Source organism: Protopterus annectens, chromosome 2.part1 (assembly GCF_019279795.1).
Source record: "Protopterus annectens isolate FY-2018-M chromosome 2.part1, PAN1.0, whole genome shotgun sequence".
NCBI classification, from domain to species: Eukaryota; Metazoa; Chordata; order Ceratodontiformes; family Protopteridae; genus Protopterus; species Protopterus annectens.
This window is the reverse complement of record NC_056729.1, coordinates 46,657,813-46,684,093: the sequence shown is the minus strand read 5'-3', so window position 1 is coordinate 46,684,093 and position 26,281 is coordinate 46,657,813. Positions and strand designations below refer to the sequence as shown.

At 40.8% G+C, this 26,281-nt stretch overlaps 1 protein-coding gene across 1 annotated transcript in view; it reads left to right on the top strand.

Moving 5' to 3' along the window:
- The window catches only part of LOC122793960 (arf-GAP with coiled-coil, ANK repeat and PH domain-containing protein 2-like), a 930,687-nt gene that overhangs the window by 858,802 nt on the left and 45,604 nt on the right, over positions 1-26,281 (top strand). The window contains exon 16 of the mRNA XM_044062015.1: positions 21,251-21,312. Within this exon, the coding sequence (XP_043917950.1) occupies positions 21,251-21,312 (62 nt within the window). The remainder of the gene's footprint in view (positions 1-21,250; positions 21,313-26,281) is intronic.

Sequence of the window (26,281 nt, the reverse complement as noted above, 5' to 3'; positions counted from 1 at the left end):
GCCTAGTATGAACCTATGAACCTAATTGTTAAACTGTTATACTATGTGCTGAACTATATAGTAAATAACAACATAAATGATATTCACTTAAATGCCTCCCAGACTATTTTCATATTAAAAGAATATGCAGACCCCGAAAACCCAGATAGTTACAGACCCATCTCCCTTTTAAACATAGACACAAAGATGAACTATATAGTAAATAACATAAATGATATTTACTTAAATGCGTCCCAAACTATTTTCATATTAAAAGAACATGCAGACCCCAAAAACCCAGATAGTTACAGACCCATCTCCCTTTTAAGCATAGACACAAAGATCCTGACCTCAATACTCGCAAATAGATTAAAAATCTGATAGAGAAAATAATTTCTCCAGAACAATTTGGGTTTACACCACGTAGACAGACCAGTGATAACACTCTAACATTAGATGCACTAATATCCTTTGCAAGTCAGAGGAATACTAACATCTACTCAATGGTAGTAGATAGCCACAAGGCATTTGACAGGGTCAGCCTAGAATTCTTACTTCAAACATTTCCTTATTTTGACATGCCTAGCAATTTCATTCAGATCATCCAAATTCTCTATAGCAATCCATACACATCCCTGTGTATAAATAAAACATGGTCAAATAGAATTATGATAACGAACATCCTTGTCTTGTTCCATTTTTTATCACCCTTTCTATTCAGCCTATACCTAGAACCCCTGTTTCTATATATTAAAACACATATCATAATACTCCCATAACACATAACTTCAAAGTATATCTCACCGCCTTTGCAGACGATCTGAACATATACTTCACTACACCAAATTCAGACATAACCAAAATAACTGCAGTTGAACAATTTTCGATCATGTCTAACTACAAATTAAACCTTAATAAAACTAATGTCAATATCAAGGTGCAGGTACTCCACGACTATCAAAGCCAACCATCAACCAAAAAAGCAAAAATCAATAAAAACTTTTTATACTGGAACAGCAAAAGAACTTTATTCCATGGGTTGTGCGCTTTCACGTCTACTCTGGACGCTTCTTCAGACTTTAATAAAACTAATATCTTCCCATTAAGGCCACCCAAACTTATCTCATTAATACCACTATTAGACACAATAACAATAAAAGAAGAAACTAAATATCTGGTAATTACTTTCTTCCAGAACAACAAGGAATTCTACCAACATAACATAACTGTTAAATGGCAAAGCATAATGCAAGACTGTAAAAGGTGGAATAACCTTAAGCTACCATTCCTGGCCAAAGTATCAATAATCAAAATGAACATACTACCTAGATTAACATATATATTCATGACGTCACAGATAACTATACATAATAAATTCTTTAAATTCACACCTTCCTAGCAAAATTTATATGGGAACCCAAAAAAAAAATCTCGTATGAAAAACTAACACTTCCTAAGAACAAAGGGGGTCTGAACCTACCAGATTTTAAAACTTACTACTCTGTAATTAACACTAACAGAATATTGAGAATAGCAGAACATAACCCGACAATGAAAACTTGGTCACCTCCTTGGGTGACAATATATTATAGGTATATTAAAGCACTACGCATCAGTCCCAAAGTGCTTCCCTTTTTAAACAAAAAAGAATTACAAGCTTACAACATAATAGATCCTTTAAAACATTCTGTAAATATAACAGAACAACTTTTTCATTCCTTAAACCTTGGTCAAGCTGTGGTAACACTACAACCCCTCCATAAAAAAACAAATTTAAAAATAAATAAGATGCTAGACCTGGACTCCTTTCCTCGGTTAAAGGACAAAATAATACAAGATATCTACCTATACTTCAACAGTGCAATCCAAGAAATGAGAAGAAACATAAATCTACCCAAGTCATATATAATAATTCTAAGACAAATCAAAGAGTTGTGTTCCAGCTACCTGCAAAACCTTGCTGTACTCAGTAGTGACATAGAAAACTGTTCTCTACTTTGGAAGACTACTCTTACAACAAGGAAAACAGTAACAAACTAGGAGAAATCAAATTCCAGAAGGACCTCCTTTTCTCTTACTATTGCAAAAAATTAAAACCATCCATGGACGACCAGCAAATAAGACATGCAATCAATCTAACACTGGAAATTATACCCCTTAAAATACTGTCATACACACAGCTTATGATATATAATGACGCATATTTCATGTCTGCAATACTTCACAAATTCAATGCATCAAAATCACCGTACTGTCCACACTGCAAGGATCAGGTAGCAGACCCGATGCATATATTTTGGAGTTGTAAATGTGTGTATAAACTTTGGAATTCCCTTAAGTTACAACTGCAACAAATGGGATATCAGACATCAACACTAACATGGGAATTTACCCTTCTACATATTCTCCCATCTAACATCTCAGGAAAACAAGTGAATACACTTTTATAATAATTTTCTTACTAATGAAGCTATATGTAGCTCTCAAATGGTTAGACCCTATAAATATCTCTTGGGAGGGATTAAAAAAAATAGCTCTTAAAATGTCTCTTAGCTCATAAAATAGTAATGGACAAAAGAAACAAAAATATGAAATCCCGAGAAATTTGGGAACAAACCTTTAGCATCATATTAGCCTAAAACATCATACATACTACATAGTAACATGTTGTAAAGAAACCCAGAAATTTACACACGATCACGCAGCAAAACTATAGACCTGAAATTGTTTATGTATGTGCTGTTTATTATAACAACGGAATTGACTGAGAGAGCATCTAGGTATATAGTGTAAATACATGTTATATGACCTACATCTTACTATAGTGACTACAGTGTATAACACAAACTTATGTTCATGTTGCAAGAATGGAAATGGTTGTGATTTATATAAATGTAAAATGAAAATGAAAATTATTGAAAAAGAAAAATTTGGTATGAAAATACAATGTTGCAAAATTGTGTGAATCCATGGGAACATTTAACAGAAGAAAAAGTAAAAGCTGTAAAGCAAAGAAGTAGGTAGTGTGTGAAAAATATTGTATTTCAAGATTTCTTATGGAGGTTGCAAATTATTAAGATGCTGGTAAAGGGAAATATGCCTTATAAAAAAGTAAATGAAAGGATTTGGCTTTTTTGTTGAGAGCTAGAACGACAGAATACCTTATCTTAATATGTAAAAGAGTTAAAAATGTATGAGGAAAAATAAAAGAATATAAAATAGTTAAAGAATTACAAGATTATAAACGGATAAATGTGGATATGATTGAATGTTGTTTATGGGAAACATAGTAAAGAATATGTTGATAATTTGGATAAAATATTTTGCATTATATAGACAACTTGGAATAAAAGACCGAATTAAATTATGTTGAATGGAAAATGGATATTACCAAGTGTAAAATGGAAAAATTCAATGGCGCTGGTGAAAAATAAGAGTGGGGGGGTCTATACAAATGTAAAGATTTGTTAATAATGAAGGAATATAATATTTAATTTAAGTTCTTTTTAAGTATGCGAATATGTAAATTGTAAATAGTTGTACAAATAAAGAACCTATAGGTGCTATGAGATCTTTTACATCATTTGAGCTACTACCAAGTCAGTATCATCTGAAGGACTAAACACTAATGAGTGTCGTACCAGTCCAGTCACTGGGAGTGGGAAAAGAACTTCTGGTCTTCATCACCAAAGGTGAGTGTGCAGCCTTTTGAGTCATTGGCAGCATTGCTTTACAGTTCTCTTTCTCCCACTGGAACTGGCCTCATGCCTCTTAACTTTCAGTTTCATTTTGTGTGGTACAGTTCTTGTTCATTGTTCAGTTTTTTGACTTTTGAATTCGAGTAATGTTTCAGGTCAGAGCCACAGCTTTTCTTTTTTATGTAGAATTCGGAATGGATTTGTTTTTATTCTTACAAGCTGTTGTCCTCCAAATTAAACCAGTTTCCATATTGAACTACCTGGTCCCTTGCAGTTTGGTAGCAATTTTTAGGCTCTCTGGGCTATTTTTAGCTTCCTTTGAGTTAGCAAATGTCTGTGTGTTAACATTTGGCAGCGTGAAACGCTCTTGCAAGCTTTAAGAAGTGTGAAGAAGTGAAATCACAAAATCCCACATAGGACTGCTATGTTATGCATGAGGTTTACTTAACTCTGCTGTGCTTAGTTTTTAATGATGTTCATGCTGGTTTTCACAAAATGATCCTATAGAAATTTAATAGGTTTGCTCTTTTTTAGGGAATGTTATGATGATTCTGTTGAATCCCCATTCTCCCAGCATCACATGCATGATTTTCATGCAACATTGCTTCAGGGACCAGGAGGTCAAAAGAAGGGAAGATTTTGGCTCTGTCTCATTCTGTTTCTCCTGTTGTGATGAAGGTACTTAGGCAAGTGGAATGCTAGTCCTATGGCATAGGTTCAAACCTTTATTTTTGACAAAGAAATATCCAAAGTTTCTAAGCAGAGTAGTGTTTCTCTGCCTTAAGAGCTTGAATTAAGTATGTTTATTCTCCTGAATGTTGTCTTCTGCTAGGTCTCTTAGGTCTACCAGGTCTATTTCTTTACATAAGTGTTGCAATGAATTTCAGTTATACTAAAGTGATGGAGGCTGTCTTGTAGGCACAAGTGAAAATGGGTCAGATGAGATCTACCTGTGTCTAGGGCAGACAGAGAGATTTTTCTTATCTCCCTACAACTGTTTTACCTTCCTTACTTGCCACCATTTTGGTGCCTAATGTTACAGGACTGGGAAGCATAACTTGTACCACAGTTGAAGTCAACAGGCACATTATCATTGCTGAAACACAGTCCTTTTTTCCTACATTGACTCTGCCATCAGTGCTGGCTGTGTCAATACTAGTTCCTTTGGTGAAGAACTGCTTCTGGGTTCTAGGATTTGGGTTCAGGTTGTCTGTGTCAGTGTTGGTTCCAGTACTCTCAGTACCACTCTGATCCTTGCTGTATGTGGCTTTTGAGCCTTTGGGACAAGGAGAGTTGGTCCTGAGTTTGGCATCAGTGGACCTCTCAGCATACGTGGGGACTGACCAGCCGGTGACAGTTTTTTTTTTTGTGTGTGTGTTCTTTATGTCCTTGGTTCAGTGGAGTTTCTGATACTGACGTCTACTTCGGTGTTGCACACTTCTGTGAAAGCCTTCTCCTACACAATGGTTCTAACCTATAGCCCTTTTATTTCGGGTCTGTGTCATATAATTGAATGTTGACATTGTTGAACACTCTAAAGAGTGAAAATGCCGGAACTCAAACTCCTTCCCCCCACACCCCCCACTAAATGTATATTCCAACTCCGAAATCACACTATAGTGAGGAAAGGGCAAATATTCCGATCTTCACTGTACTGCAATCTCAAAAAACAAACTTTGAGTTCTGGCATTTTCACTCTCTAGAGCGTTCAACAGTGTCAACGTTCGATTATATGATATAGACCCTTTTATTCTGCACCTGCCTCCCCCCCCCCCCCTTCTGACTGACTTGTGGACAGGGCATCGTAAAAATACCAAAGGTCTCCTTGTTATAGGTTGTGCCTCTTCTTCACCTTCATCCTAAGTCTCTCCACTGAGGGCATCTAGAAAGTGGGTGTGTAAGAAAAAGCGGATTGACTCCCCTCTAGATTTGCCAGTCCAAACACTGAATAAACCAATTAGGGCTCGTGATGCATTGGTTCTGCATGCTATATCTGATGGACTTGTTTGAGAGAGTTTCTGTGGCCATGGATGAAGGCAAAGTGTACACTCTGCATATGTTGACCCGGTCAAGGTCTTTGACACCATCTTACACTTGCACATCATAGCCAAGCGAGTCAAGCATAATGTAAACCACTGTGTTATCTACTGGATAGCAAACTAGCTCTCTGGTAGAACTCAGCAAGTTAAGATAGGAGTCTCATAGCCTTGAAAGAGGCTTGTTACCAGTGGTATCTGTCCAGGGTTTGGTATTCTATTCACTTCTGTTTAGCATGTATGTTCTGATGTCAAAGTTGGTGTCGGGTCTTTACTTAACCAAGTTTGCTGATAGATGCAAACTTGATGCCATTGTAAACTCCCCCAAAGAGTCTTGTTTCCTACACACAAAAGGCTAACATGTACAGTTAAGTGGTGCCAAGAACATGGATTTAAACTGAATGCAAAAAGTGCAGCACATTTGCCTTTGGAAAATGTGAGCCCCCATGCTGCTATCATTTTAGTGGTAAACACCACTTTGAGACTGATGCAGTTATCAGAGACTTGGGCAAGTTGATTGAAAAATGACCTGACTACTTTGTATCCACAGTCATTGGAAAATCCTTCTACCTTGCTCCACTGATTCCCAAGGGTATGTCTTTTAAGTCCAAAGATCTTATCGTACCTCTCATTAGACCCATTATTGAATACGGTACTACTTTTTTCAGGTATCTGTCTAGACATATGGTCCCACATGAAAGACCCTATTTCCTTACTAAGAGGATTAAGGGTCAGAACTCCATTTCCTATGCTGAGCGCATCAATGGCTGAACATCATCTCCATTTCCTACAGATTTCCCAGAATTATCTCATTTTGGCATATAAGGCCTCTAAAACCCTGTTCAAAGTCATAATCTTATTCTCAAAAGTGGGAACACCATGAACATCAGCACAAAAGACCTCAACCTTCACTCCAGCTTAAACAGAACCTGCTGGTGAGAGAGAGATCTCACCCAAAGAATGACACTTATTCCCTGTGTACATTAAAAAAGGTAGCTCCCTCACCCTTTTCAAGTGTAGAACTTGCTCTGCAGAGTTGAGCAGTCCATTCCCCTAGCAAGTAATCCATGGCTCTCATACCTCTCAACCTCTTAGTACAAGAAATCTGGACAAAGCCAGAAAGAATGAGGAGACAAAGGCCCAAAAATATGGACAGAATTTAAATATTGTTACTATAAACCTAGTAAGGTGCTAGAATAAAAGGTTTTGCATTATTACATATTTTCTGAAGGATGTAAAGTCTGAAACTCAAATGTTTGTCTTTATTTAGTATTACTTAGTGACTTCAGTATTCGACAGTTTACCAGAAAACCACACATTTTATGAGGAAGAGACCAAAAATATGAGGCAAAAATCTAGACACACTGCAAAAATCTGTACAGTTGAGAGGTATGATGGCTCTGGATTTACTGCAGGAAACATGGTGTCACATGTTTCATTAAGGGCACTTGACTACCTGTTGCACATGCTAAGGCTTGAGCATGAGCTTGCTGATGAATTACGTAAGACAGTGGAACAGTTGCTAGTGAAGGAAGAAGGTCTGAAAAAGATGTTGGCCTCTAATGTAGCACCAATGACCTTGAGGATCTAACCTATCCATGTGCCTGGCTTAATGTGCTACAGGTAGAGCAGCAGTAGCAGATGGCCTTGGCTTGCCTATTCATTACCAAACCTGGCTATGCTTGACTTTACTAAAAATTTCAGGTTGTCCTTTATTGAGACCCATTTTAATGGTACTAGCCTTTTAGACCTATGGTAAGAGAGGAAGCTGCAGGTGTTTCTTCCCCTCTGGATGTAGAAGCAGTGCCTCTGAAGGCTTTCCCAACTGCCCTGCTCTGGGGGAGTCAAAGGTTGCCCCTCTCTCCATCTTTCCATATGGATGGCCATCCATGACACAGTATAGATGGGTCTGGACTGTTGTATCCATAGTTTACAGAATCCCCTTCCTCATAACCAACAAGTTGCCTTGCTTCCATAACCAGATGTCCTAAACCTTCAGATGAGTGCTGAAAGAAAATAAGTACTTAGTTTCATCCTAAAAGGGACCGTCTATGAGGTCTAGCCAGACCAAAGATGGTCCAGATATTACTCAAGGTGATATTCAATTATGAAAAAAAAAGGCAAAGGACTTTAGAATAATTTTTGTTCTCCACAATCTAAATGATTTTATTCCCAAGTAAACATTCTGGATAGTTTTAGTGCAAATAGTTCATCATTGCTTGTGAAGAAAAGACTGTGAATGGTTCACTTTGCATTCCCAAGATAGATGCACAAAAAGATAGCTAAGGAGTTGTAGAGGTTCTCACATTTCCAGGTAAGAACCAGCCACTGACAGTTTCAGACTTTGCTGTTTTGGTCTCACACCTGCATCCATGTGTTCATCAAATACATGTCCATGGTTGCAGCACAGTAGGCTGCAAGAGACAAAGGTACTTTTAATTTCCCTACTTGGATGACTGGATAGCAAATCAAGCCATGAAATGTCAGCTCAAGAATTTGTATTATGCACATTCCAGTCCTTGGGGATTATAGTGAACACTGCATAGTCACAGTACAGCCATCGAAGACGCATCCTTTAATTAGTTGTATGTTAAACACTTATGTGTACATTCTGCATCCCCAACAAGGATCTGTCCCACCCAGCGTTGGCATGAAGATTCTAGGACTGATGGCAGCCCCACTATGTTTTAGTACATCATGCTATGTAGATGAGAATTCTGCAGTGAATGCTCAGAACTCAGTGATGTGAGGGTTCTGAACCTTATGTCACATTAGGTGAACATCTCAAACTCTTACAAGTCTGATTTCATTTAGTGGTTGTATACCCTCAGCCCTGCTCAGGGCAGTCCCTTCCAACTTTCCATTTGACAGTAGCCATGGATGCATCAGCCATGAAATTGTGGGAACATTTTCCATAGAGGAATGTCCAGGGCTAGTCTGCATCTCAACATGTTGGAAATGAGACTGTTTTTTCTTCTTATACAAGCCTTCCAAGATTCTGCCCCTCATTGGTGCTATTACAATTCACATGGATAGCATGGTTGTGGTGTGGTATATAAGCAAGCAGTGTAGAATGCATTATTGTCCCCTTGGTTGGGAGGCCTTGAGGGGATGAAAATGGGTTATTGAAAAAAAAATTTTTTTAGATAGCATCCATTATTCCAGTGCAAGTTAGTTGTCTTGCAGACAGGCTCAGCCATTTTCAGTTGATGCCACAGGAGTGCCCCCAAAGTTTGTTCAGGTAGCATAGAGGGTCATCTAATGCTGCAACCTTTTTGTGTCCATGAGCATCTCCCAAGTGCAGCAACTTCTTTTTCCTAATACCACCTGTGGGGCAGCAGTCCAGAAATGCTGTATTCCAAAATTTCCCCTCAAGTCTCCATTATGCTTTTCTTCATTTTCTTTATTCACAGGTTTCTCCAGAAAACAAATGACAGCAAGTCTAAAGTGATTCTCACAGCCCTATTTTGGTCTTGACGTACTTGCTTTCCTCTGAAGTGGCCTCATGTTCTCGAGACGCCTATGTGTCTGAGGCCCTACAAAACCGTGTTGTTACATCCATGTAACAAGTCTCACTTGGACCATCACTGTCCTTGGCTAGCTACTTGATTTCAGTACTACTTTTGATTGCTGGGGATGTAGCAGAGCCCATAGGGTCATTCCGATCCTTCCTAGTGCTAAAATATTTATTTATTTACATTTGATAACTGGGTAGTGTCCGACTGGGCCAGAAGCCCATTTCAGCAGAGACCCTGGGAGAAAAGCTCCAAGGAATATTACATAATTATACATTTGTACATATGACAATTACAGCAGGAGTTCAAACACAGGTTCCTTGACATTGTATCTAAAAGCATATCAATAGCAGTACAATAAGGTTCTATTATTTCATACTGTGATGCCCCTGCACTGGCCCAGTAATCAAGAAGCCTCAGTCCTCAACATTGGCAGCAGTGAGGGACATACACAGTGGGAGGATGACAAGTACACAGACAGTAAAGTACAATTTCCCTTAAGAGCACACAGAGATCACAGTCAGTCTGGGGCTGGTTTCTCCCTCTTTCTCCAGATTCCCAATCCCCACTAGCACAGCTATAGGATTAAGATATCAGCCAAGTGGCCAGGTTAAGACCTCCAACCCCATCTCTGTCCAACCAGTGCTTCATGTCCCTGCCCAAGTAGCTGACACACACACTTTCAGATTTGATTGATATACAAACACACACACCTGAGAAAGGTGGGCACAGGTTTACTAGCTATCCCCCCTTTTGCCCAGACTATAAGGTAGTATATCAGCTACTATAAGGCCGTTACAAAGGGTGACCAATCCTACTGTGTAATGTTGCTAATTATGTACATGGTAGTTTTTGACCAAGCGCCAGGCTATTCGGAGTGGCCTGTACAGTGTCACTAAATACATGTGCAAGTACTCTAAGAGCTTAAATGTGTCACAAATATCAGCCGCAATGAGAGGTTTCAATATATTTAATAATAAAAGAACAAGACAGTACTCGGACAGTGCAGTAACTACAGAGTTCAAAATCACAAGAAATATTTTAAAACAATATTGCAGGACAGTCTTAAATACAGAAAACATCTAATCTAATTTTTACTGTATTCCTATCTATCTCTAAGAGGGATACTATGCCCTAAGTCTTACTTACAGACAACATGCAGACAGAAGTGCTGAGCGGATGTTTCTAGGTCCAAGACAAGATACAAAATGCAAAGTCTCTCTCTCTCAGAGAGTTGTTAAATTAATAATAAACATTACTGCTGGGTTAGCTTGGATGACAACACCCTTTGTCATCTGACTTCAGTTCCCAGGCTGTACATATACTAACAGAATTTTAATATTTCTGTGTGAGAAGTACATATCTCTCAGAAGTTTGCAGAACTTGAAAGTCATAAAACAATAAAACACTTTTACGTTTGAAACCTAGTAGTTATTTCTGTTTCAAGACTATACAAAAACACTCTAGCTCTAGGCATTGTGTCTGCTGCTGAGCTGCAACTGAGAGATAACACAATCGTAAAACACTTTAATTTCAACTTATTTTCTTGACGTTTTGCAATTTAACTCTGTAGGTTCATAGGTGTACTAGGCTTATGGCCCTGGAGCCTTTACAAGCCAAGCCCATAAGAGTACCCTGGCATCGTGCCACCTGACCATAGTTTCCAGTACCTCTATCAAATAGAGCCACTACAGTGATCCCCGGAGTTCATTTTCTAGTTCCCATCCACTCATCAAGATTCCTTTTGAAGAGGGCCAGTGAGGTGCTCTGTTTGACATGTATGGGAAGTCTATTCCATAGCATGGGCAGTCTCTGGGTTGTGAACCTGTCCCCCCAGCACGTTCTGTTGATTGTGGTAATGAGGTTGAGGTCTCTGGAACATGTGGTGCGGAGGGATTGGGATTAATTTAGATGTAGCATTTCTAACTGAGCTGGGTCAGACAAGGCTTTGTAAGTCAAACAGAGATTGCCTCTAAGTAGGCGATATGAGACAGAGAATAGATGGAGTTTTTTGAGTCTGTCCATGTCGGACAAGTGTTTAAGGCCTAGGATCCTCTTTGTGAGGTACTTTTGCAGCCCCTCCAGTTGTTGCAGGTGTCTAGTGAGGTACATGCCAAATGGGGCATTGTACTCGATGATTGGCCTAATGAGGGAATAGTAGAGGGAGAGACAATGACCTTTTTTTCCTGGATGCATAACCCTTAATAATGAGTTGTGCCACATAGAAGGACTTTCTGACCACAGTGGCAGTGTGGTGCTCAAAAGAGAGGTTGCTGTCAACCTGAGTTCCCAGATCTCTTATAATGCCTTCTGTGTTCAGTGGACTATCATCGATGTGGTAATTCGTGGGAACTGGGTTTTTCCCAAAGGGAATGACGACACATTTTTTGGCATTGAGATTAAGGCCATGGTTCTGACACCAGTCGTTGGTCTCAGTGAGGCCTTTCTGTAGGATGTCAGCATCACTTGGGGAGTTAATAATGGCTCCCAGCTTGCAATCGTCTGCAAACTTTGTCAGCCAGAGTTCCTTCGTGTTGGCCTGGACTTCAGAGAAGTAGATACTAAACAGGAGAGGACCCAGGATCGATCCCTGTGGGACTCCACTCGTGACTGGTCAGCAGTCACGCTTATTCCAGCTTCTACTTTTAAAACATACATTTGCACAGGTATATAGTTTATTTACATTTCTGTTCTTTTCCAGTAGGGTACATTGTGGACACATTGTTGAAGCTCAGTACTTGTACAAACCCTGTTCAGCACACACTTCAACACTTCTGCACCAGTAGTTTAATATACGCATAACATATAGTTCTCTTACATTTGTAAGACAAGCATATGAATCATATTATTTACAAATGACACATTAATTAGAAAATTCCAGATAGCTGGGCTGGCAGTGTCACAGTTCTCCCCACCCCCGAAAACTCAAGCTAGTTTTTCAAGTGACCCTTGAGAAACGTTGCTTGAGAGGGTTGAACCTGTCTGGGAATACATTAGCCCATCTGCGTTGGCATTGCTAACCCCAAAGCTTTCTTTAAGCTTCTTCAGTGCCTGCTCACATGCTGGGTTCTACTCTACCTTATCTGGCCTGTTTTTCTTTGTCAGGTCTGTGAGGGGAGCAGCAATTGTAATATAATTGGGGACAAACCTTCTGTAGTACCCTGCTGTCCCTAAGAATGCTCTCACTTGCTTTTTGGTAACAGGAGCAGGCTGTGCCTGAATGGCTTCCACCTTGGCAGGTTCTGGCCTGATCTTAACCACTCCCCACTCTATGTCCCAGGTAGGAGACCTCTGCCATTACCCACCTGACATTTGCTTGGCTTAATGGTCAACCCTACCCTCTGTAGAGCGCCTAGCACCTCCCTGACATGCTGAAGATGCTCTTGCCTGGAATGGCTGTAGATGGCAATATCATCTAGGTAAGCAAGGGCAGAATCTCTTGCTCCTGCTTGAGTACGGTCTACCAGCCTCTGGAAAGTCGCTGGGGCATTTCTCATCCCAAAGGGCATCTTCATGAACTCATACAAGCCAAAAGGAGTCACAAAGGCTGACCTCTCTCTACTACTGGGAGTCAAGGGCACCTGACAGTAACCCTTGGTAAGATACTTAGCCCCACCCAGCTGCTGTAGGGCTTCATCTGTAGTAGGCATAGGGTAAGCATCTGACTCTCTGTGACTATTTAATTTCCTGTAGTCCACACAGAACCTGGTGCTACCATCCTTTTTTGGTACCAGCACCACTGGAGAGGCCCAGGGATTGCTGGCTGCTGAATTACCCTTAGTTCCACCATTTCCTCTATCTCCTCCCTCAGAGTCTGACTGCTTCAGGCACCCTATAAAGGGCCTGTTTAATAGGCCTTTGTGTCCTGTATCCACATGGTGCTGCACCAGGTGGGTGTACCCTGATTTCTCAGTGAACTTATCCCCAAACTCTTGTAACACTACTCAGATTTCTTGAACCTGGGTAGGGGATAGCTGCTGGGATATTGCTACCCCTTCCACTGAGGTGTCAGTCTGAGCCTCACTGTGGAGATCAGTCACCAGAATCCTCCTCAGACTCCTCCAGCAATCCACTCCAAATACTCAGCACAAGGGCCTCCCTGTCATGGTAAGGTTTTATCCTGTTAACGTGGTACAGTTTGTGCCCCTGCCTCCTGCCTAGCACTTCTACCATGTAGTTAACATCACTGACCTTCCTTACCACCTTGTAGGGTCCCTCCCAGGTTGCCTGGAGCTTGTTGTGTCTGACAGGAATGAGAACCATTACCTCCTGCCCTGCAGAATACTCTCTAGCTCGAGCATTCCTGTCATACCAGACCTTTTTCTGCTGTTTGGCTTCTTCCAGGTTCTCCTGGGCCAAGCCCATGAGTTCCCTGAGCCTTGTCCTAAGGTTTAGGACATATGGCACAACAGACTCCTTGTGGGATTCACACTCACCCTACCACTCATCTCGAATCAAATCTAGAAGTCCCCTCACCCTGTGCCCATACAACAACTCAAAGGGTAAAAAAACCTGTAGATTCCTTGGGCACCTCTCTGTAAGCAAACAACAGATGGGGCATATATTTGTCCCACTCCTTAAACTGGTCTGCAAATGCCTATAGCATGGACTTGAGTGTAGAGTTTAACCTCTCAACAAGACCATTAGTCTGGGGATGGTAGGGGGTGGTCTTTAGGTGCTTCACCCTACAGTGCATTCACAGACAAGCCAGCAGATCTGGTGTGAAATTGGCACCTCTATCAGTCAGCATTTCTTTTGGGAAATCTACCCTGTTGAAAATCTCTTAACAGCATTTGACACCTTCTCTGCCTCAATGGAGGACAGAGCCACTGCCCCTGTCAGGGTATCTGGTAGCATAGTCTATTGCCACTAGGATATACTTTTTCCCTGTGGAACTTGGGATACTCAGAGGCCCCACAGTATCCATAGCTACCCTCTGAAATGGCTCCTAAATCACATGGAAAGGCATCAAAGGAGCTTTCACCTTGTCTCTTGCCTTACCTACCCTTTAGCACTGCTCACAGGTCCTGCAGTACCCTGTTAACATCTCTGGAAATCCCAGACCAATAGATGTTCTTCATAATATGTCTCTTCATATGTTTTATGCCCATATGACTTGCAAAGGGAATATCATGGGCTATGGCTAGAAGTGCCAGATGGTAGACTGGGCACTACTATCTGCTGTATTCTTTCACCCTCTAGCCCTCCTGCAGGGGTCCACTTTCTATGCAGTAGCCCTTTGTCCTAGTATTCAGATTCCCCCTTCCCTTGAGAATTAGGTGCCTCACTAGCTACCTCCCTCAGGCCTTGTAATGTAGGGTCTGAGAGCTGAGCCTGTCTTAACTCTCTTTGTAACCCTTCCCAGCTCCCCTTCCACAGGAAGTCTGGTATCCTCTGACAGCAGTGCCTCACTGTCAGCCTGGGTACTACTACTCCCCTCTGTCCAAGGGAACATCAGTACCCACAAGTAGCTGTGGCTCACCTTCAGTCTCACTGCTACAAGGTAGCTCCCTCCCTGAAGTAACCACCTCACCAGTGCTGGCTGCAAGTGTGTGGTCTGTCTGGGTCTCCCCCAGGCTACCAGACCCACATGCTTGTCTCCAAGCCTGACTGCGTGTAACTGCATGAACACACACTACTGCATTATCAAAACCATCCCCTATCAGAACATCTGCAGGGATCTCCTCAAACACTGCCACTTGCTGGCTTCCTTTTCCACCTCCCAGTCAAGGTGAACTCTAGCCAAAGGTATTTGGAATGGGATCCCTCCTAAAGCACTGACTGGAGTAGACTGCCCAGGCAAGTAGTGCCCCAGAGGCTGTCTCTCTCTTAGTAATGGCCTCTTTCCCATTCACTAAGATGGGGTATAACCTCTTGTGGTAGTTTGGTACCCTTGTTGTCTCGAGACACCTACTGTTGGCATTTTGTCATTCCACTTACTGACTCTCCCACCTGGCCTCTGTGGACATCTATATGCTACATGCCCCCACTGGTTGCATTTAAAATATATAACCATAGGTCCTGGACATGTACCTGGACTAGTGGCTTCCCCTGCTACTGGCAGATTCTGTTGGAGCAGTGTAGGCTGTCCACCATGGGTTCCCTTAGACCCATGAGCAGCACTGAGTGTCCCTTTCCTGTGCAGTGATCCCCTGCTTGCTAGGCATAGGTCTCCCTTCTTCCCCAATTCATCTGCAGTATTGCATTGCCTATCAGCTAACTAGATTCTGATGTCCTCAGGCAAAGTGCAAAGGGCTTGTTCCATCACCAAAAGGTTTGCCAGCCCTTCAAAAGTGGTGACCTGACATCCACTCACCCACCTATAAAAATAAGTGCTTAGTTCAACAACTTATTCACATACGCTTTCATCTGCCTTGCGTCTGTGCTCACAAAACTTTTTCCTATAAGCTTCGGGTGTTAACTTATAGCATTCTAGCGAACATTTTTTTTACAATATTATAATTTAAACAGTATTAGACAGTTTAGAAATAACAGTTACAGCTTTACCATGGAGAGCCCTTGGTCAACATCATACTATTACATACCCTCTCAAGCATGTGAATAAAACTATCAAAATTATCCCCCTCTGTAAATTGTGGAAGAAATTTACTGATCTTTGTTGCTTCTGGGGTTCAGTTACTCACTTCCCCATTACGTTCATGATTCTGGCGAAGAGTCAACATTTTCATTTCTTGCTGCCTCTGCCACTCCTTCTTCTCAGCCTCCAGCCATCGCAGTTTCTCATTTTCGTCAGCCTCAAGGTGTCTCAGTTTCTCTGCTGCTTCTGTTTCCAAATGCTTGGCCTCCAGCTCAAGTCTCTTTAACTCCAGACTGTTTTTTAAGTCCTCTGTGGAAAGGTTGAGCTTTCCATTTTCTGAGAGTTGTACATCTTCATGGCCAGTCTGATTGTCCTTTTGGTTGCTATTCTGTGATGCACCTGTGACTAAAGCTGCAATCATGTCTGCTTTAGTTAGGTTGACATGCACCAGTCCTGTAGCCTGACACATTTCAGCCAGCTGGCTCCTTGTCAGCTTGCCATACTCCTCTGCTGACATGCTTGCCTGCTCTCCCTGACTAACTAAGCTAACAAAAAAAAAATAAAACAATTGTGATATGAACTCTGAATGTTCGCTGCATGGCTGATTGAGAGTACAAATACCTTCAGTGACCACTGTATATATGCTACAGGAATTCAGTATCCACACCACTACAAGCCAATTAATATGTGATGTGGATATCCCACCACTGCTAACCAATTTATGTGTGATGCCCTTGCACTGGCCCAGTAATCGAGGAACAGCAATCCTCACCACTGGCAACACTGAGGGACGTACACAATGGGAGGATGACAAGTACACACACAGTAAGTACAATTTCCCTCAAGAGCACACAGAGATCACAGTCAGTCTGGGTCTGGTTTCTCCCTCTTTCTCCAGATCCCCAATAAAACTCCCCACTGGCACAGCTATAGAGTTAAGATCTCAGCTGAGTGCCCAAGCTAAGACCCCCAGCACCCTCTCTGTCCAACCAGTGCTTTGTGTCCCTGCCCAAGTAGCTGACACACACACACTTTGAGATTTGATTGATATACAAACACACACACACCTGGGAAAGGCTAGCACAGGTTTACTAGCTATGCCCCCTTCTTCCCAGACTATAAGGTAGTGCCAGCTGCCCCCAGCCGCCCTGACTTATCAGCTACTATAAGGCCCTTACAAAGGGTGACCAATCCTACTGTGTAATGTTACTATTATCCAAATGGTAGTTTTTGACCAAACGCCAGGCTATTAGGAGTGGGCCTGTACAGTGTCACCAAGTACATATGCAAGTACACTAAGAGCATAGATATGTGTCACAAATAGCCACAAAGATGGATTTAAATATATTTAGTAAGCAATACAAGAACAAGACAATACTCAAACAACACAGTAACTACAGAGTTCAGAACCACAGGAAATATATTAAAACAACATTGCAGGGCAGTCTCAAATAAATGCAGAAAACATCTAAACTAATCTTTACTATATTACTATCTATCTCTAAGAGAGATGCTATGCCCTAAGTCTTTCTTACAGACAACATGCAGGCAGAAGTGCTGAGTGGATATTTCCAGGTCCAAGACAAGATACAAAATGCAAAGTCTTTCTGTGAGAAAGTTATTAAATAAACATTACTGCTGGGTTAGCTTGGATGGCATCACTCTTTGTCACCTGACTTCAGTTCCCAGGCTAAACAGATACTAACAGAATTTTAACATCTCTGCGTGAGAAGTACATATCTTTCAGAAGTTTGCAGAACTTGGAAGTCGAAAAACAATAAAACACTTCTACATATGAAACCTAGTAATTATTTCTATTTTAAGACCATACAAAAACTTCTAGCTCTAGACATTGTGTCTGCTGCTGAGCTGAAACTGAGAGATAACACAGTTGTAAAACACTTTGATTTCAACTTATGTTCCAGCTTCTACTGTTAAAACATACATTTGCACAGGTATGCAGTTTAAATGCATGTCTGTTCTTTTCCAGCAGGGTACACTATAGACACATCCTTGAAGCTCAGTACTGTACAAACCCTGTTCAAGACACACACCTGCACCAGTAGTTTAATATACACACAACATATAGTTCTCCTACATTTGTAAGACAAGCCCATGAACCCATATTAATATTCACAAATGACATATGATTTATTTGCAAAATTCCAGATAGCTGGGCTGGCAGTGTCACACATACAGACAAAAAAATGCATTTGTTTTTTTCCAGTATAAAAATGTCTCACTGAAGCTAAGAAGGCTCAATTGCCAAGAAATATTGACAGTGGATGGTGGAGAGAATGAAGTTAGACAGTATGTAAATACCAAGGCAAAATAAGTAAATGAATAAAGAACAAGCATAGGAATCTGCGTAGTTCCCACCTCACCTACACGAGTGCTGAGGAAAGAAATAACATAAACAGGAAAACTAGTAGTTTTAAAACTTCTTTTATGAGTTCAGTCACTATAATTTCCAAAAATCGTGAAACCCAGGTAGACCTCTGCTTTTCCCCAGTGCACTTTGTATTGGATTATGTCTTCTAAGACATAGCTGTACACCCTCTCTTCCCCCTGCTCTGGGGAAAACCGACAGGTTTTACCGAGTGTTTGAATCTCATAAGCACATCTACAAAAAATCAGGAGGCTAATCCTTCTGTTGTCTCCACTGAATCCACAAAGGGTATACCTAAAGGACTAGCAAGGGATTGCCTTCCTACTAACAGGGAAAACAGACTATTACACAGATTTGGGAATACCCCATTGGATAAGGAATTTATTTTTGGTCCATATTTTTGAGAAACTGGACAAAAAAGGAAAGCATATTAAAATTGGAAAGAATTTTACTTGTCTCTGACCCTGAGGCATAGTAGCAATTTCCCTTCAAAACCTTGGCCTTTCTCACCTAGACAAGGGGAGGCCTTGGAGATGGCAAACAGAACCATCACAAAATCCAGGGAGCTCCAAGGAACCTACCTAGCACCAAGAGCAACTGTGACTTTGTTCTACCCCACCCCCTTACCATGCTTTCCAAATCTCTATCAAGAAAACTCTCCTCCTTCCTAAATCAGTGGACATGTCATCACCAGGGAACATTGGGTCCTTGGCATCATTGCATAGGGGGTACTATGTTCAATTCAGAGAAGTACCACCCTTCTTGGACATTCCAAAACCACTAAAAGAGCAAGAAAGCCTCTTACTACCTATCCATAGGAAGCTGCTTCGGCAAGTATCTATGCAGCCTGTCCCTCCAGAACAAGAAGGAAGAGGCTTCTATTCAAGGATTTTTCTAGTCCCAAGAAAAGAGGGTGCTAGAAGACTTATCTTGGAATTCTCAAAGTTAAACAGGTTATCAGCATCCCAAAATACATAATGGTTAAATTGCAGAAATTACTGCCTATAGTCTTCCAAGTTGCCTCCATGGTCACCATAGACCCAAAGAATGCTTACCCCCCTGTCCCCATAAGACAGTCATAGAAAGTACCTAAGATTTGTAGCAACAGGCTCCCACTTCCTGCTCTGTGCTTTACCATTTGGATTACTTACTGTACCCAGAGTTTTCACAAAATGCCTAGCTCCTCTGATAGCACATTACAGAACTCTTAGAGTTCGTGTTTACCTCTGCTTATTTGACTGTCTCATTCAGGAAAGAATTCACTTCAGAGACCCTGGATGTGTTTACAGATCATTCTAGACTGTTTTCAGTAGGTAGGTCTCACCTTAAATCTTCAAAAATCTGAAACAATCCCTCAAACAAGGATCCTCTTGCTGTGAGCCATCATAGACTCAGTTAAACAGAAAGCCTTCCTTCAGCTTACCTGCACAATGGTCCACCTGTCTTCTCCCACCCCCCCCAATGAAACTTTTTCTAAAAGGGGTGATTCATGTGAGACCACCCAGAAGGAACCCCACTCTACCGTGGAGCCTAAATTTTGTCTCCCTTTCGACCAACTACCGCTACCTCTCTAAAGCTGCTTGCTTGGAAGACTATATACCTTTTAGCTGTAACTTCAGATAAGACTGTTTCTGAGCTACAAGTCCTAATGTGTAAAGAACCTTGCACTGTTTTCCACGGGATAGGCTCATCCTCGGAACAAACCCAACCTTTATGCCAAAAGTGGTATCAGAACTTAATTTAAACAAGGCAATCCACCTGCTATGCTTTTACCCAAACCCTTGACGTGCACAGACCGGACATAAAGCCTTAATAGAGCCGAACAATTGCTGTTGGCTTTCTGCAGAGGATAAACAGGGCAGATCTGTCTCCAAACAAACCACCCCTAGCTAACTGCATTAAGTTCTGTACTCACACCTTGGCAAGGATTTACCTGGGCATATTAAAGCCCACTCTACTAGGCATGGGGCAACCACCACTGCTTTCCATCAAAGGAGTTCCCTTCCAGGCCATCCTTGAGGCAACCATATGGAACTTAATGCACACTTTCACAAAACACTGTAGCCTAGGCAATGTTTCCAGGGTTATCACAGGTTTCCCCACTGCAATCCTGCAAAACCTTATTTTCTGGTCATACAGATGACCCACCACCCAATTTTTAGCTTTGGGAGTCCTCCTCAGATTCAATACTGCAACACTGACTACGAATAATTTGGTACTGTTTTATCACACTTACCATAAGTGTAGATTTTCCAGTAGATCACATTGCAGTATGCAGTCCCACACTCCAGCCTTTCTCTTTTCTGACCACTTTCCCCCTTGCATGGTGTAAGGGGAGGAGGATTTTTTCTGCAGATAGTACTATATCTCCATCATCCATTCTCTACATCCTGTGTTTTTCCCTCCTCATTTAAATCCAGAACCTATTCTCTTCATCTTATGTTTTTTTCCCCTCCTCATTAAATCCAGACAGTTGGGGAGGATGTGCTATCCTCAGGGTTCGGACTGCTCATTCACTGCTTAAAAAGACCTGAAGATGGTGCCAACTGACACCTCTCTTATACCCTGATGTCCAGACGTTAGTATTCGGACATCCTTCAGCAAGAGATGATGCAAATACTGTAAATCTGGCTCATTGCAGGCTTCTGCATGGCAGGAAGATGCAATAATCTGTACTGCAACATGGATATACTCTAACATCTACAGTTATGGTAAGTGTGACACAAGTGTACTTTCTCCTGAAAAGAGTCATTTTAAAAGTCATTAATTATGGCATGTTGTATTATTTGTTTCTCTGTTTGCTGTATTTTTGTTTTTATTGTTAGAATTTGTAACTTTATAAAATGTTTCTCCCCCAGGCCTCCACTGAAAAGGGATTTTTCATGCCCCAGTCAGATCATCACAGTTATCAAACACAAATAAATACATTTATATATACACATAAACACACTTGTATATGTAGTCCAGATGTCTGAAAATTATTTTTTTTTCTGTAGTATTTTGTCTTTGGTATCTGCTGTACAGTGAGATATTCTTTAATTTGACCTTGTTTCATCTTCTTTGCTTTTAATGGATGACATTTCTCTTTATTTTAGCCTCCGGATGGCTCGAATGAATGAAGAGATGCGCGACTCAGAAGGCTTTTTTGGACATATGGGTAAGGAAAACCTTTATTAACACAGACCTAAAGGTAATTGTCTTATTTATGTTGGACAAGCATTCTCAGATTAGTAGTAGTGTGAGCATAGAATTTTAAAGCTTAAATAGGTTCATAGGTGTTTACTAGGCTAAGGACTACAAGGGCCTTTTTAAGCCTAGCCATGCATCCCATATCTCTGACAAGTTCTAATACCCTTAATAAGTGTAACATGGGCCTGGGAGATGGACCATTTACAGGTTACCTGTGTCCATTAGAGACATAGGTGCCAAACCAGGGATGAATTTCCGGTTTCCCATCCAGTTGTCCAAGTTGCACTTGAATTGGGTTAGGGAGGAACTCTGCTTCACATGGATGGGGAGCCTGTTCCGCAGATGGGGTAGTCTCTGGGATACGTACCTATCTAAAATGGTAATCAATATTCTGCAACTTTAAAAGGTGAATTTATAAACCTTTTTTTTAATGACGACACTCATTAAATCACCACTGTACTCATAACACAGTTAATTTTTATAGACCCTGACTGTCTACTGTGCTTGTAATCAGTCAGTCTCTCTCTCTCTCGCTCTTCATGAAAAAGTAGTGGCCTTGTGAAAATACAGTGATCATTGATTTCTGTGCCCACTTTCCCGTCTGCGTGCTCAAACAGTATTTGAAAGGTGAGCATGCAATATGCATAGTTTGTGGTTTGCTGGTCACAAGCAATGACATGCCTAAAGAGCCCCGCCGTCATTTAGAGTAGGATGCTCTTGTTTGACCCAGTAGAGATCATTAATGGAATGGGATTTACCAATCCCAAACCCCTTGGGACAAGGAAGCAAACAGAAGAGACTTCCCTGTGAGTCATCTAGGGGAATTTAGTCACATCCTAACTTCCATGTTAAATTTCTTGAGTGTTAATTGTGTGATTTTCCGTTGTTTATTTTCTCCCTTCTCTGGTGTTCTGCAACCATGGAATTTGTATATATAAGTAAATGGGTTTGGAGTGTAGGGATGCTAAACATTGATTTTCATCTGTATGAGTTGTAAAGTGAATGCAGGACTGCTGTTCTAACTTAGAGATTTCAGGAGATAATAGTACACGGCCAGCAAAAATGTAGCCATGTCTTGTAAAATATTTGTGTTTTTTTTTACTTCTTTTGCAATAAGAACTTGGTGCATATATATTCTACAAACTGACTACCAGTGGAAGCCATGTAGAGTGCCAGGTTGTTTATTAAAAGACTGATAAAACATTACATGTTGTACATGTGTAGAAGCCATGTGCTATTTCTGTCATGATGGTTCATAGTAAATATTGGGAGAAATCTAGTAATATACTTAGATACAAAACACCTCAAGAATGTCTTTGTACTCCAAATGAGTTAACTGCATCTCTGTCTTGATTTATATGGCATTACACTGCCTTTGTCTGTGTGTGGACTTTAAGCTCTACCTTGTATGAAGTAACAGAAATGCTACCTTGCCTGATGAAATATTTCAGATTTTTCTTCTTCTCTTGTAGTGACATATTCTGGATATGTGCTGCATTCTACAACTATGAACAGTTATATTCTTAGACCTAATGGAGACAATATAGTACAGCTTGGCAGTCTTTTAGCTACTGTTTGCCATATAAGCCTGTTGGTGGTGTTTATTAATGCAGGGTTGTACCTCTGAAACAGTGTAACATTTTCTAGTAGTTTTTAGGCAGTAGATTTGAGTATTTGGTTATATCCTGTAGTTGGGTTGTGTTTTCAGGTGCACAGGTAGTACAATAGCTGCACACTGATAAGTGACAAGTCACAATTCTTGTTAAATGATTTCTCTTGTTTCTTTATCAACATGTATTGGTTTTATGAAAAAAGAATAGTAGTTTTAGTTCTTATGTTACAAAAGCAAAATACATGTATGCTTTTGTGAGTTATATGTCCCCCAAGAGAAATTTAAAGATGCGCATGTTTGTTTTGAACTGTATATGCACACAACATTATGGATACTTTGAAATTACAGTAAACAGCCTGAAAGCCAAAACATGGATATGTGTCTTCACTGGAGAAAAAATATGCAAACTTAAATACATAAACACTAGCTTCATCTCCTTTCATGCATATACTTTCCCAATGGATCTCGCCCCTTCCGAGATTGTAAACCATCTTTAACAGTGAAAAAGTCACATAAACATAATGGCCACAGTGAAGTGCTTCAGCGACATATGTTGCCATCCAGCAAGCCATATCATTGATCTTGTAACTGCCCTTTGCTTTCACACGCAGTCTGCTACCAGAAAAGATAACCATATTCTTTATACTTTTAGTGTCCCTTCGTTGAAAAAAAAATGAAAGACACAATGACTGCAAGAATATACTTCAGCTTCATGGTGTCAGACACATACTGCCTCTGGTATCAAGAGAACTTGCATGTAATTGGCCTGTTCTCACAAACAGCATGCCTCCTTAACCCTACCCACAAAAGACAGCCACCTTCTATGAATATTTTTGATGTTTGATTATGAGAATAGTACAAGGAATAATGTCTACAGTAATGTTTTTCAATTTGCTTCTCTGTGACACATTTATACTATTCCTTAACAAGCCATATATATGATTGTTTCACAAGAATCAGGTAATTGACATCTGTTGTTACTTGTAGCTTGCCCCCCCCCCTCGAAAAACGCAACCACTTTCTGTGTACATTTATGATATACTATTGTAAAGGAAGTGAAAGACACAGTGGCTTCTGTAATGTAATTCATTTCATTTTATTGTTCATAGACATCACACTGATTTAGCTGATGTGTTTCATAACAGGCACACATCCTTTCTCTACAAAATGTAAACACCTTATTTGTACCCCTTTGATATTAGATTGTGATAAAAGTGAAAGAACAAATGGCTGCAGTAATGTATTTCAGCTTGTTGCGGTCACACCAGCCATATCAACAGTCACTTTACTGTGCACAGAGAACTGACGTTTGCTTTCAATATTGACAAGACAGCTCTTTCTGGTGATCAGCTGCTAACTGTGATCTTCAGGGAAGTGAGTAAAATAGTGGCCACAGTAATAGTTTTCAGCTTGCTGATGCAGTAATTCAAGCCACCCCAACCGCACTTGCTGTAACAATCAAAACAGATAAGTAAACATACCCGGGTTTCCTACTAGTAAAGAAGTTTAGGAGAAAGCTATCTCTGTAGATCACAGCACCTGCTTCTCTCAGCATTTCTAGTTACATTACTAAAGATCGCTTGAATTAGCCCTGAGATCTTTTGCTTTGAGCACCCACCAATCTCAGGTACTTAGCTTCCTTAGAATCAGAGTATGGATTGGTTAGTCACTTCATGCTACTGTGTAATAGTGGTGGAAATGAAAAATTATGCAATTGAATACCATTAACCCTCACATATAGGTTTTGTTTCCTGGTTACTTTAATGGGAATTGTGGGGTAATTACTTTGCTATTACAATTGATATATTAACAGAATAAGTAAATACCCTGGGTGATCTGATGATGGGCAGTTATTTTTAATTTTAAAATGTGTTCAATATCAATATTAAAATTGTGCTGTGGTGGTGGTGCTGCGGTAGCGTTGTCGCCTCACAGTAAGACGTTGTCCTGTTCGATTCTCAGCTAAAGCGTCTTCTGTGTGGAGACCTGCGTGAATGGGCGTACCTTCGTTGAAGGTTGTGCGTCAGGCCTGGCAAGTCGGTATGTAAAAATCTACTGACAATCATTAGCGGACCGGAGTTCCGCTGTGGCGACCCCTAACCGGGAAAAGCCGAAAGATACAAGTACTACAACATCGATATTAAAATTGATAAAACATGCTAAAACAGATAATACTGGCATCCTGCTAAAGCAAAAACATCACAGTGATGCTGAGTATTCTTATCAGCAGCAGCTAAGAGACTAGACACTAAAACCTTCCAGTTCTATCATTCATCAGATCACTAACCAGGACCCCACAGCAGCTTTGTGTATGCTACCTGGAAAAGGAGTGTGGCATAAAGCATTGCCTGTACTACAAGTGCTTCTTCTTGACCAGCTGCAGGATGATACTGTAAGAACTGTGAAGCCTACATCAGTAGGAAGAAAATGGTGGATAATTGTTCATAGGTTCATAAGAGGTTACTAGGCTTGTGGCTCTAGAGCCCTTACAAGCCTAGCCATGTTAATCCTGAGTTGCCTCAATTGTCTTTGGTTAGATAGACGTAATTCACAGAGCCTGTCTATGATAATCATTGACTACCCTTGTCCATGAGGGACATGGGTGCCACCCCCAGGGTGAATTTGTGGTCTCCCATCCATTTGTCTAGATTGCGCTTGAATAGAGTCAGTGAGGAGCTGTACTTCTTGTGAATAAGAAGTTTATTCCAGAGGAGAGGCCATCTCTGGGAGATATATCTCTCTCTCCAGCATGTTCTGTCAATGTCACAGGCTAGGTTAAGATCCCTGGACCAAGTGACTCTTGTACCACTGACTTGCAGATGTGCAACATATCCATCAGGGCAGGGTCATACTGCTTATCCTGATGACTGACACTTTGCTAGCTTTTTGAGGAGCTTTTTTTGACTCCTCCATGATGCAAGGAAATGAAATCCCCCAGGAGCATGTCTTCATACAGACTAAGCTAGTGCTAGAGACAGTCTTCATCCTCTTATACTTTTTTTGTTCCAGTTGGGCAGTGAGGTTATAGTGTTCTTTGTGAACAATAAGGATAGCGTATATTTCGACCACATTTGAAAGGAGACATTATAGGACTGGATGTGAGATAAAGACCAGAGCAGCACTGTGACAGCCATTCACATCCTGTAGGAAATCAGCACTTTGGAGGACTCCACTTCGGTCATAGCTTCAACTTTCTTCTGGAGATGAGGATAAGGGAGTTCAGTCATTTAAAGCTCCTCTGAGTTTGGGGCACTATAAAGAATAAGTTGTTTATTACACAGAATAATATTGTTTTCCAGCCGTTTTATATGGTTTAACAGCACAA